The 17,045-nt window shown below is 52.3% G+C and overlaps 1 protein-coding gene and 1 non-coding gene across 6 annotated transcripts in view; both read right to left on the reverse strand.

Moving 5' to 3' along the window:
• Positions 1-33: 33 nt before the first annotated feature.
• ZNF710 (zinc finger protein 710) overlaps positions 34-17,045 on the reverse strand; it is an 80,436-nt gene continuing 63,424 nt past the window's right edge. For all 5 annotated transcript variants that reach the window (XM_007990389.3, XM_007990390.3, XM_007990391.3 and 2 more), the window contains exons 2-5: positions 12,970-14,455; positions 8,284-8,475; positions 7,284-7,458; positions 34-2,566 (exon numbers count right to left, since the gene is read on the reverse strand). In XM_007990389.3, the coding sequence (XP_007988580.1) occupies positions 2,397-2,566; positions 7,284-7,458; positions 8,284-8,475; positions 12,970-14,427 (1,995 nt within the window). In that variant the 5' untranslated portion in view covers positions 14,428-14,455 and the 3' untranslated portion in view covers positions 34-2,396. The remainder of the gene's footprint in view (positions 2,567-7,283; positions 7,459-8,283; positions 8,476-12,969; positions 14,456-17,045) is intronic.
• On the reverse strand, positions 5,078-5,140 carry LOC119620436 (U7 small nuclear RNA). Its single transcript, XR_005236959.1, has one exon. It is a non-coding gene; the product is annotated as a U7 small nuclear RNA (small nuclear RNA).

Genomic DNA, 17,045 nt, shown 5'->3' on the forward strand with positions numbered 1-17,045 from the left:
AGCTGGGGAAAGAAGCATTTGCAGTCACCTCACTAAAGAATATTCATTTATTTATAATTATTGCTAAGTAAACTTCTCTTTTAAACAGGAACATAAAAACACAGTAGGGCTTTGCACAAGTGGAATCTCTAAACAGTTGGTTTGTATACATGTCAAAATAAGTTAGAATGGAATTTGTCCAGGAGTTTCCAAGTCACCCGAGAGGCTGTGCACCTCTTTTGAGAAGTGTAGGGAGGGGTGCAGACAGGAGCCTTGCCGAGACCACCCCCCAGCTCAAACTGTGAGTTGTGCTGTTTCCTCCTCCTAGCTTTGCCCAGGTCCAAGGCACAGGGCAGGGGGCGTTCAAGTATCGAACCTCACAGAGGGCCAGTGCTGACAGTGGGGCTGGGGGAGGGAAAGGAGAGCCCCACCCCGGGGGCCAGACCTTCTCCCTTCAGTTTCCAAGACCAAGGCCACTGCACTGGCAGGTGGGAGGAGGAGGAGGAGGTACAGGGTTCTTTTTGGTACCAGGGGAGAAAGACGTTGTAGGAAGAGGTAGTTGCAGGGGGTGATGCCTTCTGCTCAGCAGGAGAAAATGTCTTGTGCAGTGACGGGGTCACTGCCACCTGAGGGTCATCATGGCGGGCACCTGGGAGGTCGTGGGGCCTTGGGGTCTGGGAGCCACACTTGGGCCACCTTGTCCATCCTCAGTCCTGATCACAGTCACCCTGAGGCCTGGCTTGGTCCTTCACTTAAGGATCCAGCCTTGGGGGTGGCTGCGCTGCAGATTGGTTCCTCCCACCCCAGGCTGTTCCCCTCTCCGGGTTTCTAGGCTGAAGTTAGTGGCTTCATCTGTGCCTTTGGGGACGACTCCTGCTTGCCACTCCCCACTGAGGCCTCAGGAGGCAAGTGGGTGGGGGTCCGGGTGCCCTAGAGTTCCTGAATGTGATATTTCACTGCCCTGGGCCTGTTATCTCTGGTTCCAGGGGCAGGAGCTGGCGTGGGAACAGAGGGGAAGAGAGCAAGCGAGCGAGAGAGCTAGCTCTTGGCTGAGCGGAGTCAGCAGCCCCGACAGCCGAGGATGGGACATGGGATGGAGCAAATCAGCAACTGCAGGAGCCAGGCAGGGGTGGAGGGCTTTCCAGCTCTGCTTTCTCCTGCCTCCCACCCCAGCCTGCTGAGGCTGCTGCCAGCGGCTGCACCTCCAGGGCCAGTGTGACAGTCCCCATGGAGCCCCGGTCCTGCCCGGCCAGGCTGCTCGGGGTGGGTGGGTAGGAAGGAAGCACGCACAGCACACGAGGAAGCTTATGCTTGGAAAAAGAAAATGCATCTCCATCAGAAAAGGTCATAGGTGACACACAGTTGGAAAGAAAAAAATAAGTTACCTTCAGAAGACCCCCTTTGCTCAAAAAAACCCTTGATTTCCCTCTGTGGGCTTCACTTTCCTTTTGTAAATACGTTGCTCTTTCCGGGGAGCTGCTGACTTGTGGTTATCCCCGTCGCAAGGTGGACACTGAGGAATAAGAAATGACTGTGGTCCCCCTCCCCCGCAGGTGGTCCTGGGCCTTCCCCAAGGACAACCCTTCTTGGTCCCCCGTGGTGCCCTCATTCCGCCCTGCTCTGCCCCATGCTTCTGGTTTTTGTTAGTGTGTGCCCGACGCAGGGCCTGTCCCGGCTTTGTTCCCAGTGGGGGCCCCCTGGTGAGGCGTTCTAGCTAGGGCCGAAGTGGATGACGTGTTGCAATCCACTTTAGGGACACCCGCTTCCAGGAAGGGATGTAGGACAGGGGTCTTCTGGGGGCTGGGCTCCCCCCAGCTGTCCTGCAGGCCAGGGCCAGGGCCACGTGCATGCCTGGCTTGAAGAGCACGTGGGAGACCCCGGGAGGTAGAAGGCAGAGTGCCCTGCCTGGCAGAGTCCGTCGACAGGGCAGGGAAGGGGGCCTGGACAAGGGAGGGGTGGGCAGTACTGGCCAGAAGGGAGCTCAGACATCTTTAGAGGCAGGAGTTGGCCGTGAAAAAGACATGGCTCAAGTGGTCTCTTCTTCCAGTGTCAGGACCCCTGAAGAGCTCTGCTGGGCCTGGAGAGACCCCGAGGGCCTGTGCCCTTGTGACCTGTCCCCAGTGGCCCCACTTCTCCCACCCCCCATGGAAGCAGGCCAGGGAGACTCAGATCTGGGCCTCGTGTTCTCCTTCCCTTGCTGGGATGCCTGGGCCTGTGCTGGCTCACAGCCGGGGCCAGTAGTACAGTCTCCATTTGGTCTAAAGGTCCCTAGTGGTGCAAATGACTTGGGGAGGGAGGGCTCAGAACAGTGGGGCAGTAGCTTGTTTCTTGGCTGCAGGAGGTGCAGCCTGCAGCCCATGGGTCTCACCCCCATTCCCTGGCCCCCCTGGTCCCCGCTGGGGGTGGCCCAGCTTGTGCTATAGCACATTGTAGTAGGCCATCTCTTTCATGGCCTGTTCAGTGAGGACACTGGCCTCGGCGCTGCTGTCCACGCTCGCATAGCTGTAGGCGTTCTCCTCAAAGTCTTCCATCTCCTGCTGGCCGTCGAGCTCAGAAGGGTCAGTGCCTGTCAGCTCCATCATGGGGTCTGTAAGAGAGGGGCACAGTCAGACCTGGCTACTGTCTCATGGGAGGAGCCAGTCACCCCCATGCAGGAAGCTGATGGCCTTTCTAAAGAGAGGGCTTCCCAGTCACAGCCTCCAGGAGCCTCAGCTGCCTCTCAGCCTTCCCACCCTCGGACGCCTCAGGGTCCTGTGGCTTCTAGCTGGGTCACCAGACCTAGGCCGTAAAGCTGAGTGTGGGGGAGTGGGTGCTATCAGTGAGGGCCCTTGTGAGAACTGCAGGCCTGGCCTTGAAGTCTTCTTTGGGTCATTCCTCTATTGATCCGTCAGAGTCACTAAGCCCTACTTATTCCTTCTCTGCAATGTTTCTCGTTGGCCATGGGAAGCTGCCTGCACATCACCTTTGCAACACTTATTAGCACCTGCTGCATGCCAGCCACTTCACAGGCCTCGCCTCATCCAACAGTCACAACAACCCCATTTAGCAGCTCAACAGGCTGAGGTTTAGAGAGGTGAATCAACTTGCCAAAGGTCAGCCAGCACATGCTGTTGTTCTGAGCCACTGTGCTGCTCTGCCTCAAAATGCTGGAGGGTGCTGTTCCTCCTTTTGCCTCCTGCCAGCATCTGTGCTTTTCTATCGGTTCTAGCCATTGGTATCCTTGGGCCTGGCTCTCCAAGGGACAGACAAACACTCAGGGTAGGTACATAAAGATATGTCAGGCAAAAACTCTGAAGAGGCCCCTTGTAATTTTGTAATTATAAAGCTCTTACAGGGGAAGCCCAGGGTACGATCTGGGGGAACTGGGAGGCTGGCAGGGGCTGTGGCTGGCCCCCAAAGTACATCTGGCCCTGTCTGCTGAGATGTGTGTGTGTGTGGGAAACAGACCCCAGGCTGGGGGCAGCCCTAGCAGGTCTAAGGCAGGCTTTATCAGCCTTGGCACTTAGGGCCATAATTCTTTGTTGTGGGGATGTCCTGTGCGTTGTAGGATGTTTAACAGCATCCCTGGCCTCTACCCATGAGGTGCCAGTAGCATCACCCCAGTTGTGACAACCATAAATGTCTCCAAACACGGCCAGATGTCACCTGGAAGACATACTCATGCTCAGTTGAGAACCACTGGTCTAAGGGCAATCCCATCCCTTGCCAATTAGTGGTTCAGGAATAGGCATGTGACCCAATCCTGGTGAGCAGGTCATGAGGAAAGGTCTGCTAGTAAGTTCTTAGCACCTTCTCATTGATGTCAGAGAGCTAAGGGGAGCAGGCTGTTACTCTTCCACTGGATGTGAACAAGGAAGCACACACCCTGACAGCCACTGGCAGCCATCTTGTGACCATGAGGATATTTGCAGCTAATGCTATGGACAGAGGAAGCCTTACCCTGCTGTCACTGTTGGCGAGCTGAATCAGCCAGCTCTGAAGAGGGCCTAGACTTTGAGACATTTCTTTCTACTTTTGACAAGGTCTTGCTCTTTTGCCAAGGCTGGAGTGTGGTGGTGCAATCACAGCTCACTGCAGCCTCACCTCAAAGCAATCCTCCCAACTCAGCCTTCCAAGTAGCTGGGATGATAGGTGTGTGCTACCACACCTGGCCTTGAGCCATTTCTTATTTCCTTATTGTTTAGGCCAGTCTGACGGGGCATCTGTTATGTGTGCCTGTAGCATCTAACGCACTGTGAGTCTGCCGGACTTTACAAAACATGGTCACCTGTCCCATATCTTATAGATTTGGGCTGTTTCTTCCCTCAGTCCTAGTGCCACACCCTCATGTTACATAGCTGGTTTTAAAAACAAGCTAAATAAAGCACCTTGGGAAAATTTCTACCTGTGGGTCTCTGTACGCCATCCCCATTTTGTTTATCAAGTCTATTGGTCCTGTCCTGTGGGCCCCAGAGAATAGTCTGTAGCATTTTTTATAAGGACATTGATCCACCTCCCCAAATGACAGCCCCATAGTTATGAGATTGTTCTGTCTAGAATGTATGCTGCCTGCCTTCTGCATACGCATCAAGCCTGGGCTTCCCAGACCAAGGCTGTATGTGGGAGGTGGGGACCTGGAGGCCAGTCGTTCCAGGGCCAATTGCTTCATTCTGTCATCTGGTACAGCCAGGGAATAGAGCAATTCTAAGCATCCCTGGTGACTGAGCTCATATAGAAAGAGGTTGTACCTTCACCACCCCTAGGAACAAGGTGTACAGGGATAGTCTTTTTTAAAAATCTTGTTTACAGGGGGCGGGGTTTCTGGTAAAAACTGGAAAACCTGCTAAACAAATTCTTTTTTTTTTTTTTTTTTGAGTCAAAGTCTCACTCTGTCATCCAGGCTGGAGTGCAGTGGCACAATCTCAGCTCACTGCAACCTCCGCCTCCCAGGTTCAAGCGATTCTCCTGCCTCAGCCTCCCGAGTAGCTGGGATTAGGCATGCGCCAACATACCCAGCTAATTTTTGTATTTTTAGTAGAGATGGGGTTTCATCATGTTAGCCAGGCTGGTCTCGAACTCCCAACCTCAGGTGATCTGCCCACCTTGGCCTCCCAAAGTGTTGGGATTACAGGCGTGAGCCAGTACACCCAGCCTAACAAATTCTAAAAGAGCTGTAACATTGACAGTCTCTTCATGGTCCCAGTTATTTCCAAAAGGGCATGGTCTGCTCTGCTTCCTTCTGGTGGGTTCGCAACAGGGCAGACCCCCGGGAACACAGCTGTCAAAATCTACTGCACATGGAATCACCCAGAGTGCTTTACAAAAATCCTGAACCCAGGCCACATTCCAGATCACTTACATTTGAACCTCAGGTCCAAAGTCAGGCATCAGCATTTAAAACATTCCTCAGGTGACTCCCAACATGCAGCTGATTTGCCAGCCAGCCCTCTGGAGTCTGGATCAAAGGTTCTCAATGTGAGGTCCCTGAACCAGCAGCCCTTTTGCTAAGAACTGGGAACTTGTGGGAAAGGCAGTGTCTCACACCCCACCCCAGACCTACTGAATCAGAAACTCTGGGGGTGGGGCCAGCACTTTGTTTCAACAAGCCCTCCAGGAGACTCTGAGGCACTAGTCTGGTCCAGTGTGTCTCAAGCTTGACTGTGCAACATATGGTCCAGAGATCTTTTCGAAGTGCAGAGTCTGATTCAGCAGGTGTGGGTGGCGCTGAGAGGCCAGCAAGATCCCAGGTGGGGCCGACGCTGCTCATCCTCCTACCACATTTTGAGTAGCAAGGAACTACCAAGAGCAGCCGACGGGGTTTCATTCTCATCTACTGGAAGCAACCTTAATAGACAACTGAAAAACAAAACAAAATAACTGAGATACCTGTTTCTGCCAGAAAACCCAGGTCATTCACTGGTCAGCTGCTCCAAAACCAGAGTTAAGGCTACTGCAGCTGTCCCCTGCGTGCCTGACTGCGTTCCAGTAAATAATCCCACATGGCAAGTCAGCTCACCTGGTTACTGCCACGGCATGTTCCCAGCTGGTGTGACTCAGAGGCACACCAGAATTTATTATTATTATTTTTTGGCGATAGGGTCTTGCTTTGTCACCCAGGCTGGAGTGCCGTGGTCCGATCACAGTTCACTGCAGCCTTGAACTCCCAGGCTCAAGTGATCTTCCTGCCTTAGACTCCCAAGTAGCTGAGACTATAGACACACGCCACCACACCCAGCTAATTTTAAAATAGTTTTGTAGAGACCAGGTCTCATTATGTTGCCCGGTTTGGTATCAAACTCCTGGCCTTAAGTGATCCTGCTGCCTCGGCCTCCTAAAGTGCCAGGATTATAGGTGTGAGCCATCATGCCCAGCCAGAGCACCAGAAATAGCTCCAAACTGTAGAAGGAGCCTCCCTGTGGTACTGTCGGCTCCCTCCTTCCTGTGGAGTCTCCACAGCAGTCCCTCCCCACCATGAGGCCAGAGAGGCTAACTAACAGCTTTGCTGTCACCCAACAGAAATGCCTTTAGTACTGACCACTGCTGGAGGGAAAGGCTCCCGCTAATACTTGGCATGTTTTCTGACAGCCTCTGAAACGTCTATGAACTGCTGAGGTGCAGGGTCCTCTCCCAAAATTTCTCCCAGATCTTAACGTCAGGCCCGTCTGGCCGTTTCATGAGTACGTGGCTTATCGTTTGTGGCAGGCACTTGTGAAGAGTGTGACTGATTGACACTTTTTTGCCTTGGTTGCTGGGAAGCTCAGATCTCCCCTCTGCATGTCCCTTCCCTAGGACCTCCCATGGTGTACTTGGGAGTTGGGACCTCACCTGGCTCTCCCTTATCTTTCCAGCTGCCATTTTTTCCCCTTTTTAACTTTCTTTCCCATCCACTTATTTGAAATATTATCTTGCGGTAACGAAATAAAGTGTCTGTCACCTCCTGCTGTGTTGTCATCTTGCATGAGCTACCTAACTTCACTGTTCTTCAGTTTCTACATCTGTAAAATGACGATAATAACAGAGCCAACCTCGCTCTGAGGATCACGAGTTAATAAAGGCCTGGCACACAGTTAGCACTCAATAAATGTTAGTTATGATTTTTATTATATTGTTTACGTGAGCTCATTTAAGTCCTTTGAAGAAGACATAAATATCCCATCGTTATTGTCATCATGGCCCTCCAGGGTCCCCCCCTCTCCAGACCTGAGCCCATCCCAATGAAGTCTCAGCCTTGGCCAGCCTCCCCACTCCTCTAACTGGGCAGGAGGCTCCTGAGTGTGCCATGTTGGTATCATTCCTGCTCTGTCCATTGTGCTTGGCCCACCCACCTTGGCTGTCCAGGCCGATGTCCATGACGCCATGCTTGACCTTCATGTGCCGACTCAGGTTGCCCTTGAGATTAAACTTGCTGGAGCAGTAGGGGCACTTGAAGGGCTTGCTGCCCGCGTGCAGGTGCATGTGACCCAGCAGGTTGTACATGCGGTTGAAGGACTTCCCGCACACCTAGAACACATCAACCCGGTGTCCTGAGCCTGTGGGGAACCTGCTTTCCCTGGACCCCAGCCCACTCCCACCTCTATGGCCGGGCCAGAATCCTATTCTTTTTTTTTTTTTTTTTTTTGAGACAGACTCTCACTGTCGCAGTGGCGTGATCTTGGCTCACTGCAACTTCTGCCTCCTGGGTTCAAGTGATTCTCCTGCCTTAGCCTCCTGAGTAGCTGGTTTTACAGGCATGTGCCACCATGCCCAGCTAATTTTTTGTATTTTTAGTAGAGAAGGGGATTCACTACGTTGGCCAGGCTGGTCTCGAACTCCGTACCTCGAATGATCCACCCACCTCAGCCTCCCAAAATGCTGAGATTACAGGCATGCGCCACCATGCCTGGCCCAGAATCCTGTTCTTTATGGACAGTTCTCTATGCTTTTCCATGTGACCCCAGACACCCGAGAGACAGGGACACAAGCCATCCATTGCGGGTCACTGCTCCTGTGGGTCTGCCCCACTTTCTCTGAGCCGGAGTTATCAGAAACCCAGGGCTTGGATCTCTAGCAGCACTAAGCCCCCAGGATGGGGTCCTTTCTCTGTGGCTGCACCATGACCTTCACCCCCTCCCCAGCTCTCATAAAAACCCAACTTCAGCAGCTTTCAGGATCTGAATGCCTACCTGCCCTCCCAACCCCCAAAGCCCAGGCTAAGTTTCACCGAGCCGGGGCTCCTCTTGCCCACACTGGCCAGGCCAGCGCTTGGTGGGCCACAGCTGCTGCAGGCATGCTGATTCTAAGCCACCCTTGGGGAGGTCCCAGCCCTGGGGCCTGACGGCCTGGTACCTTGCATTTGAATGGCTTCACAGGTGAGTGTACAATCATGTGGGTCTTGAGGGTCTGCTTCTGCACAAAGGTCTTGAAGCAGATGTGGCACTGGTAGGGCCGGACGCTGGTGTGGATCAGCATGTGCCGCTTCATGTTTGCCTGTAGGGTGAACTCCCGGCCACACACCTCGCACTTGAACTCCTTCACGCCCTGTGGGGTGGGGGGTGATGGTCAGGGCCACCCAATGGCCACAACCTCTGGCAGTGACCCTTGGTGGGGAGCCGGGTAGGTGCAGGGCCATAGCATCACAAAGGCACAGTTTCTGGGAAATGTCTCTTTTTGAGGGTATTCCAAAATAGGTAACACTTGTTTAAAACCACCAAAGAATGTTGGGGCAGAGCCACTTACTCCAGGAAGCCTTTCAGTAATAGACAGAAATAGGCTGTGCCTTACTGTACGATCCAGATACCTGCTGTCTCCTGCCCCCAGGGTGGATGTGTACATAAGGTCTGTACTAGTGCACTAAGGCAAATGCGTGCTCATTCATTCATTCATTCAACAACCATTTACCGGGCACCTGCCCCAAGCCAGTACCACACTAGGCGGCAGGGGCCTGTGGTCAAGAAGACACAGGGTCTGCCTGCTGTCTGTGGACTGTTTCATCAGATCAAGGACATGTGTATGTGTTTTTATCTTCCGTGCTGTCTCTTGGTGGCCTTTTTGGTTCACAGACCCTTTTGATAATATGATTGAAGCTATGGACACCCCCCCAAAAATGGCACTTAGGCCTGTGTAGAATTTTAAAGGGTCTTAAACTCCTAGAGCCTATCCACTGACCTCTTGAAAGTGTTTTCCTAACTTCCATGGTGATAACAGCCACCTGTAGTTCTGTCCAACATACAGCCTTACAGGCTGCTCCCTGGAGGGTCTAATTTGTGGGGCCTGGGATGGGCCTAGGAATTTTTATTCTCAACAGGGCCCCCAGATGATTCTTATCATTGATGGACTTTGGGCTATTCACCCCCAGAAGACATGGATTCCAGGGGAAAACCCACTGGTTTGGACTGTGAACATGCTTTTCTATGGTTTGGAGGTCACTCCCAGAGCAGGACAGGGTGTTGTGTGCAAAGGGGTCCAATTTATTATTCATGAAGGAAAGTTAGGATAAAAGCTGGGAGCTGGGCTGGGCACGGTAGCTCACACCTGTAATCCCAGCATTTTGGGAGGCTGAGGCAAGAGGGTCACCTGAGGCCAGGAATTCAAGACCAGTGTGGATAACACGGCAAGACCCTATCTCTAAAATTTGAAAAAGGCCAAGTATGGTGGCTCATGCCTGTAATCCTAGCACTTTGGGAGGCTGAGGCGGGCAGATCACAAGGTCAGGAGTTCGAGACCAGGCTGGCCAACATGGTGAAACCCCATCTCTACTAAAAATACAAAAATTAGCCGAGTGTAGTATACACCTGTAATCCCAGCGACTCAGGAGGCTGAGGCAGAAGAATTGCTTAAACCCAGGAGGCAGAGGTTGCAGTGAGCCGAGACCACGCCACTGCACTCCAGCTTGGGTGACAGAGTAAGACTGTCTCAAAAAAAAAAAAAAAAAAAAAAAAAGTAAAAATAAATAAATAAAAATTTATGGGAGTGTATTTCTTTTTGATGAGTAAGTAATTTAGTAGGAACCCAATGGGACATGTGTCTGTGGTCACAGCTGCTGTCTTAACTGCTTGTTTGGTATAAAACTTTGTATTATAACTTAACAGTTCCCGTGTCTATGTCTCGTAGCAGCAGGGACTTGTGTTGTATACCCTCTTGGCACACCGCAGATGTGTATGACCACCAGGGGGCCCTGCCATTCAGGAGTTTATTTTATAAAACACATGATGTGCACATTGTACAAATTTAGGCTGATAATAGGGACATTTTCAGTTTTATTAGCCTTTGGATTTTGCTTTCAGCTTTTCTTCACAGTATTAACACTCTATGGACTTGGGTTTTTTTTTTTTTTTTTTTTTTTTGAGACAGAGTCTTGCTTTTGTTGCCCAGGCTAGAGTGCAGTGGCATGATCTTGGCTCCCTGCAACCTCTGCCCCCTGGGTTCAAGCAATTGTCCTGCCTCAGCCTCCCGTGTAGCTGGGACTACAGGCGCCCACCACCACGCCCGGCTAATTTTTGTATTTTTAGTAGAGATGGGGTTTTGCCATGTTGGCCAGGCTGGTCTCCAACTCCCGACCTTGTGATCTGCCCACCTCGGCCTCCTAAAGTGCTGAGATTAAAGGCGTGAGTCACTGCGCCAGGCCCTAGGCTTGGGATTTTTAAGTCCCCTAATAGAGGAGAAAGATGGCAAATGTATAGCACATGTGCTGTCACCCTGCACAATCACTCCTTGTAGACATTAACAATCAATCATAAGGTTTTATTGCCAGGCCTAGATTCAGTTTCAGAGTCCTTTTCTCTTTTTGGAGACAGCCTTGCTGTTGCCCAGGCTGGAGTGCAGTGGTACAATCACAGCTCACTGCAGCCTTGACCTCCTGGACTCAAGCGATCCTCCTGCTTCAGTCTCATGTGTAGCTGGACCACAGGTGTGCGCCACCATGCCTGGCTAATTTATTTATTTATTATTACTTTTTTTTTTTGAATAGAGTCTCACTGTGTCACCTGGGCTGGAGCACAGGGGTACAATCTCAACTCACTGGAATCTCTGCCTCCTGGGTTCAAGCAATTATTGTGCCTCAGCCTCCCTAGTAGCTGGGACTACAGGTGCACACCACCACACCCAGCTATTTTTTAAAAAATATTTTTAGTAGAGCCAGGGTTTCACTATGTTGGCCAGGCTGGTCTCAAACTCCCGGGCTCAAGTGATTCTCCTGCCTCAGCCTCCCAAAGTGTTGGGATTACAGGTGTGAGCCATTGCATTCGGCCCAGAATCCTCCTTTTTTTTTCTTTTAAAGTCTTGCTATGTTGTCCAGGCTAGAGAGCAGTGGCTATTAATAGGAACAATCATAGCCTCAAACTCCCAGGTTTGAGCAAACCTCCCACCCCAGCCTCCTGAGTAGCTGGGACTACAGGTGTGCAGCACCATGCCTGGCTAGACTCCTTCTTGACATCACATTTTAGGCAGCTACTACCAGTTGACTGGAGGAGCCTCTGCAATGAAATCTACAAATTGCTGGTTTCTAGGCCTGGCCGGGTGTTAATAGCTCCCCGACTTCCTGTAGTGTCTACTGTGAGAGACGGGGTCACATATTTGACCTGGAGTATCACTCATAGGCCACTGTTATGGGGAGAGGAAGCTCTATGTACATTCAGCTTTGAAGGGTAAAGTTGGTGGGATTTTGGTGGAAACCATGGGGCAGCCAAGTACCAGAGTGGGATTGTGGGACCCGAGGGGCCTCATTCCACCTACCTGGATATGAGGGCCTCTCAGAGGAGGTGATGTTGGCTGAAAAGTGGGGAGACTAGTGCCTGAAGGCAGGGAATGGAGGGCAGGGGAGTATGGGTTAAGGCTGGGTTTAGGGACATGGTAGATTAGAAAGTGCTGCTCAATTTTCTGCCCTCCCGAGCCACTGTTTATAGTTTAGCCATATTCTAGAACGACTTGTACTTTTCCGTAACAAATATTTTTCCTTACATCTTCTCTGCTTTGAAAATTAAATATATTTAGCCTGTTCCTAAAGGGAAGTCACAGGTTTTGATTCGCTTTTGTAATGACAAGGAACAAAGGACACCCTCTGTACTTCTGACCACTCAGCTAGGACGCCTCCCTGTTGCATCCTGGCCTTTCTCTGGCCTCTGTCCTCCCATCTAGAAGATAGGGAGGGTAGGCTATTTCAGTGATTTTCAAACTGTGTTCCTTGGGTCTTGCAGGGGTTCCATAAACATTTCATTTAAAAACTTTTTTTTTTTTTTTTTTGAGACAAGGTCTCAGTCTGGTTGCCCAGGCTGAAGTGCAGTGTCGTGATTTCAGCTCACTGCAACCTCAGCCTCTCAGGCTCAGGTGATCCTCCCACCTTAGCCTCCCAAGTCGCTGGGACTACAGGTAGTGGCACATAACGTTTAAATTATTATTATTATTATTATTTTTTGAGATGGAGTTTCACTCCTATTGCCCAGGCTGGAGTGCAATGGTGCGATCTCGGCTGACTGCAACCTCCGCCTCCTGGGTTCAAGTGATTCTCCTGCCTCAGCCTCCCAAGTAGCTGGGATTATAGGCATCCGCCACCACACCCAGCTAATTTTTGTATTTTTAGTAGAGAGAGGGTTTCACCACATCGGCCAGGCTGGTCTTGAACTTCTGACCTCAGGTGATCTGCCCGCCTTGGCCTCCCAAAGTGCTGGGATTATAGGCATGAGCCATCATGCCCGGCCATGTTTAAATTTTTTTGTAGCAATGGGGTCTCATTATTTTGCCCAGGCTCGTCTCAAACTCCAAGACTAAGCAATCTGCCTGCCTCGGCCTCCCAAAGTGCTGGGATTACAGGCATGAGCCACTGTGCCCGGCCAAATACGTTTTTGAATGCGTAAAGCTTTACTACTTAAAAAATTAATTTCAATTATATAGCATTTCTTTCTAATACTCATCAAAATAAGTATGTAATGATAAAACGAGGAGACCACCTAAATGGTCCCATCTGGGACTCCGGAAAGTATTGGATGAAAAATTGGCAGGAGGGGCAGGCAGATCCCCAGGCCCTGGGGATGGCCTTACCTTATGGGTGAGGGAGTGCTGCTTGAGGTGGTGGATCTGGCTGAACTCCATGCCGCATTCAGTGCACACGAAGGGCCGCACGTTCTGGTGCTTGAGCATGTGGTTCTGCAACTGGCTGCGATAGTGGAAGGACTTGTCGCACTCGAGGCACTGGTAGAGGGTGGGGCCCTGATGAGAGGCCAGGTGGCGCTTGAGCTGGGTCAGGGTGGAGAAGTCCAGGCCGCACTCGACGCAGACGTGGCAGCGGCCACTCTCGTGCTTCACTTCGTGGGCCTTGAGCTCGCTGGGGTAGGCGAAACCGCGGCCACAGAAGTGGCAGCTGTAGGGCTTGACCTCCGAGTGCAGCAGCATGTGGCGCTTGAGGTGGCTGGTCTGCGTGAAGGCCTTGTGGCATACCTGGCACTTGTGGGGCCGGGTGCCCTGGTGCGTCAGCAGGTGCGTCTGCAGGTGGCTGGGCTGCTTGAAGAGCTTGCTGCAGTGTGGGCACGAGTGTGGCTTGATGCCGTTGTGGCCCAGGATGTGCGTCACCAGGTTGTACTTGGACGTGTAGGACTTCTCGCACATGCGGCACTGCCAGCGCTTCTGGCGGTCGCCCGCCTCCACCAGGTAGGAGTCGTCGATCTGCACGTTGATGTCCAGCCGATCCAGCTGGGCCTTCTTGTGGCGTTCCACGGTCGAACCCGCCACGTCAGCCTCGAACTCACCGGCCTCCTGCCACACGAAGCCCTGTTCCGGCTTGACAGGCTCCGGGGACTCCATGCTGGGGGCCTCGGGGTCACTCAGTGGGGCCAGGTGGGGTGGCTCGAATCCACACTCTGTGGGCAAGGCCTCTGGCCCAGGCAGCGCCATGCTGGGCTCGGGGAAGCCATCCCGGGCCGGGGCCGGGAAGTGAGGGTCATACGGGGCCACGTCCAGTTCTGGTCTCGGGGTTCGGGGCAGATGCCGGAGCGTCCGGGGCTTGCGGCTGAAGGTGCTGAGGTCAATCATCTTGACGGCGCTGCTTTGCACCAGGGCCTCGCAGCCGCCACTGGCTGCCTCGGCGGGGGCTTCTGCTGGCCCTGCTTCCTTGTCGTCACCTGGCACAGAAACCTCATAGACCTCCTGCTCCTCCTCCTCCACCTTCTCAAACTTGACCTTGGGCACCAGCCGCACAGGTGGCCGCGTCTTCCGCCGGGTGTGCTTCTCGAAGGCTGCCTCCACCTCCAGCACCTCCTCCTCTGCCGGCTCCTCCAAGGCCCTCCCGTTGCAGGCCAGCTGGTAGACCTCGGGGCCTGGTGGCCCGGGCTCTCCCATGGCTCCTCCAGAAAGCTCGGGCCCCAGGTCCGGGTAGAAGGCCTCAGCGCTTATGGTAGCTCCAAAGAGCTCATTTTCGGAGACCAGGCCAAGCACGGCAGCCTGAGCCAAGGACAGCACCACCACAGCGTCCGTCTGTGTCCCTGAGTCCATGAAGCCCTCCATCCCGCGACGGCTAGCTAGGAGGGCATCGCTGTGGGTGGAGAAGGGAAAGTTAATATTGCTGGCTCACTGCTGCACCGACAGACAACAGACACAGCACAGACTAGAGCTTGGCTGATTTTGGGTGTGTCTGACCCTGATGTGTTTTCTACTCCTGCCTTGGGAACAGTGCACACTTGTAATTACAGGGAGCAATGATTCCCGCTGTGTATCTGACCATCTCCTCCAGCTCCCTGGGGGATCCTGGGTAAGCTCTGCCCCTTTGCTGGCCTCAGTCTTCCCATCTGTACAACAGGGAGGTGGGATTTCCTCAGTGGTTCTCAAATTGTGTTCTACAGGTCCTTCAAGAATTCCTTAAAAAGGCCGGGCATGGTGGCTCACATCTGTAATCTCAGCACTTTGGGAGGCTGAGGTGGGCGGATCAGGTCAGGAGTTCGAGACCAGCCTGGCCAACATGGTGAAATCCCGTCTCTACTAAAACTACAAAATTAGCTGGGCGTGGTGGCGGGCGCCTGTAATCCCAGCTATAGGAGGCTGAGGCAGGAGAATCGTGTGAACCTGGAAGGTGGAGGTTGCAAGTCAGCCGAGATTGCGCCACTGCACTCCAACCTGGGCAGGAAAGTAAGACTCTTTGTCTCAAAAGAAAAAAAAAAAATCCTTAAAAATTGTATTCAAAAATGCAAAAAATAAAGATTCTACTATTTAAAAACTGATTTTAAAAGGCCCACCTACTCAAATGTAGTATGCGCCACATTCTAACACATTCAGTAGCCCCACTGGCTTTGTTGCCAAAGTAATTAATTTGCACAGACCTTGGGACTGTGCGGTGAGGTGTTAACTGTCATTATTTGTAATGACTCGGCTGTATGAATGAGAATGTATGACAAAAAGACACAACATAAAAAAAAAATTAGGTGCTGAGGCCGATCTCAAACACTGGCTATCACTTGTCAGCCCCGATGCTAAACATATGCATCTATCACAACTGGTTGTTGTTTTTCTTCATTAACTAAATGTTGTACATTTAAATATCTAAATTTATACTGATAAAAATATCACTTTTATCTGATTTATACATTGGAGTTTCATGTCAGATCTGATTTGAAAGAAGGGCTCCTTGACAGCTAACATGTTTGAGACCACTATCCGAATTGAATGCTCAAACAGGCTCCCAGGTTCACATTCATAGTCTCTCATCTAACAGGTTTTTTTTTTTCTTTTTGATTAGAGATAGGGTCTTGCTCTGTTGCCCAGGCTACTGTGACACAATCATGGTTCACTGCAGCCTCAACCTCCAGCACTGAAATGATCCTCCTGCCTCAGCCCCTCGAAATGCTAGGATTACAGACATGAGCCACTGTACCTGCCCCTAACATGATCTTCTGAATAGTGCCAATGTGCCCACCTGCCCAGGTACAAACCCCCAGCACAGCAGCCTCTTCCCTTGCTAGAGGCTCCAGCCACATATGGAGGCACCTGCTCCGTGAGCCCTCTGTGGAGCCCGGTCTTTGCACCCATGGGTCTTCCCACCTGGGGCAGCCTTTTCCCAACCCCATTGACCCCTGCTCCTCCCACCAGCCTCCGAGGCATGGCTCGAGGTCCACCTCCTCCTGGGGCCTTCCTGGCTCTCCCGGCCTGCCCTCGTGCCCTCTCCAGGCTTCCAAGGACTGCAGCACGCCAGGCAGTGTGCCCATAGGGGGTGGCGGCCTCCTCCTGGGTCTATACCCCTTGCCCTGGTTCAACACCTGGCACATCAGAGGAGGGGGGATGGCATTACTGGGGTGACTGTCGCCTGCTCTGCTCTCAGGGCTCCCAACCGACCAACTACCAGCTTCTCCCAGGGCTAACGGTCAGGCACACGGTCAGCAGCCCTTCCTTAGGAAACCGGCTCCGGGCAAGGCGTCCCCCTCCCCCCAGCGCCCAGCGGAGCTTCCCTTTCCTGAGGACGGCTAAAAATACCCCAGACAGGAATTTGGCCTTCTTGAAACGGACACCAAAGATTAAACTATTAAGCTTAGAGTGAGGCTCTCGTGGAAGGGATCAGATAGAAGGAAACCTTGGCCTAGGGGTCAGGGTGCATCTGAAATAGGCTGGAGGGGCTAACCCTGCTTCCAAACCACCACACCCCACCCCAATATCCAGCTGCTGGGAAATGCAGTCAGCGAGGACCTGGAGTCCCAGCTCAGTCACTTGAAAGTGACTAAGCAAAGTCACACCAGTGGCTCAGTTTCCCCATCTGAAAAACAGGGATGAAAACACTCACCCATGGAAAGGTTGTGAGAGCCCAGGGTCCTAACACAAGTGAAGCAGCTTGGTTCATTATAAAGCCCTAACCAACTGTAAAGAATCACTATTGGCCGGAGCATGGTGGCTCACACCTGTAATCCCAGCACTTTGGGAGACTGAGGCGGACGGATCACTTGAGGTCAGGAGTTCGAGACCAGCCTGGCCAATATGGTGAAACCCCATCTCTACTAAAAATACAAAAATTAGCCGGGCGTGGTGGCAAGTGCCTATAATCCCAGCTGCTTGGGAGTCTGAGGCAGGAGAATCACTTGAACCCAGGAGGCGGAGGTTGGAGCGAGCAGAGATCACGCCATTGCATTCCAGCCTGGGCGTCA

The sequence above is a fragment of the Chlorocebus sabaeus genome, chromosome 29 (genome assembly GCF_047675955.1).
Source record: "Chlorocebus sabaeus isolate Y175 chromosome 29, mChlSab1.0.hap1, whole genome shotgun sequence".
In the NCBI taxonomy this organism is placed as follows: Eukaryota; Metazoa; Chordata; class Mammalia; order Primates; family Cercopithecidae; genus Chlorocebus; species Chlorocebus sabaeus.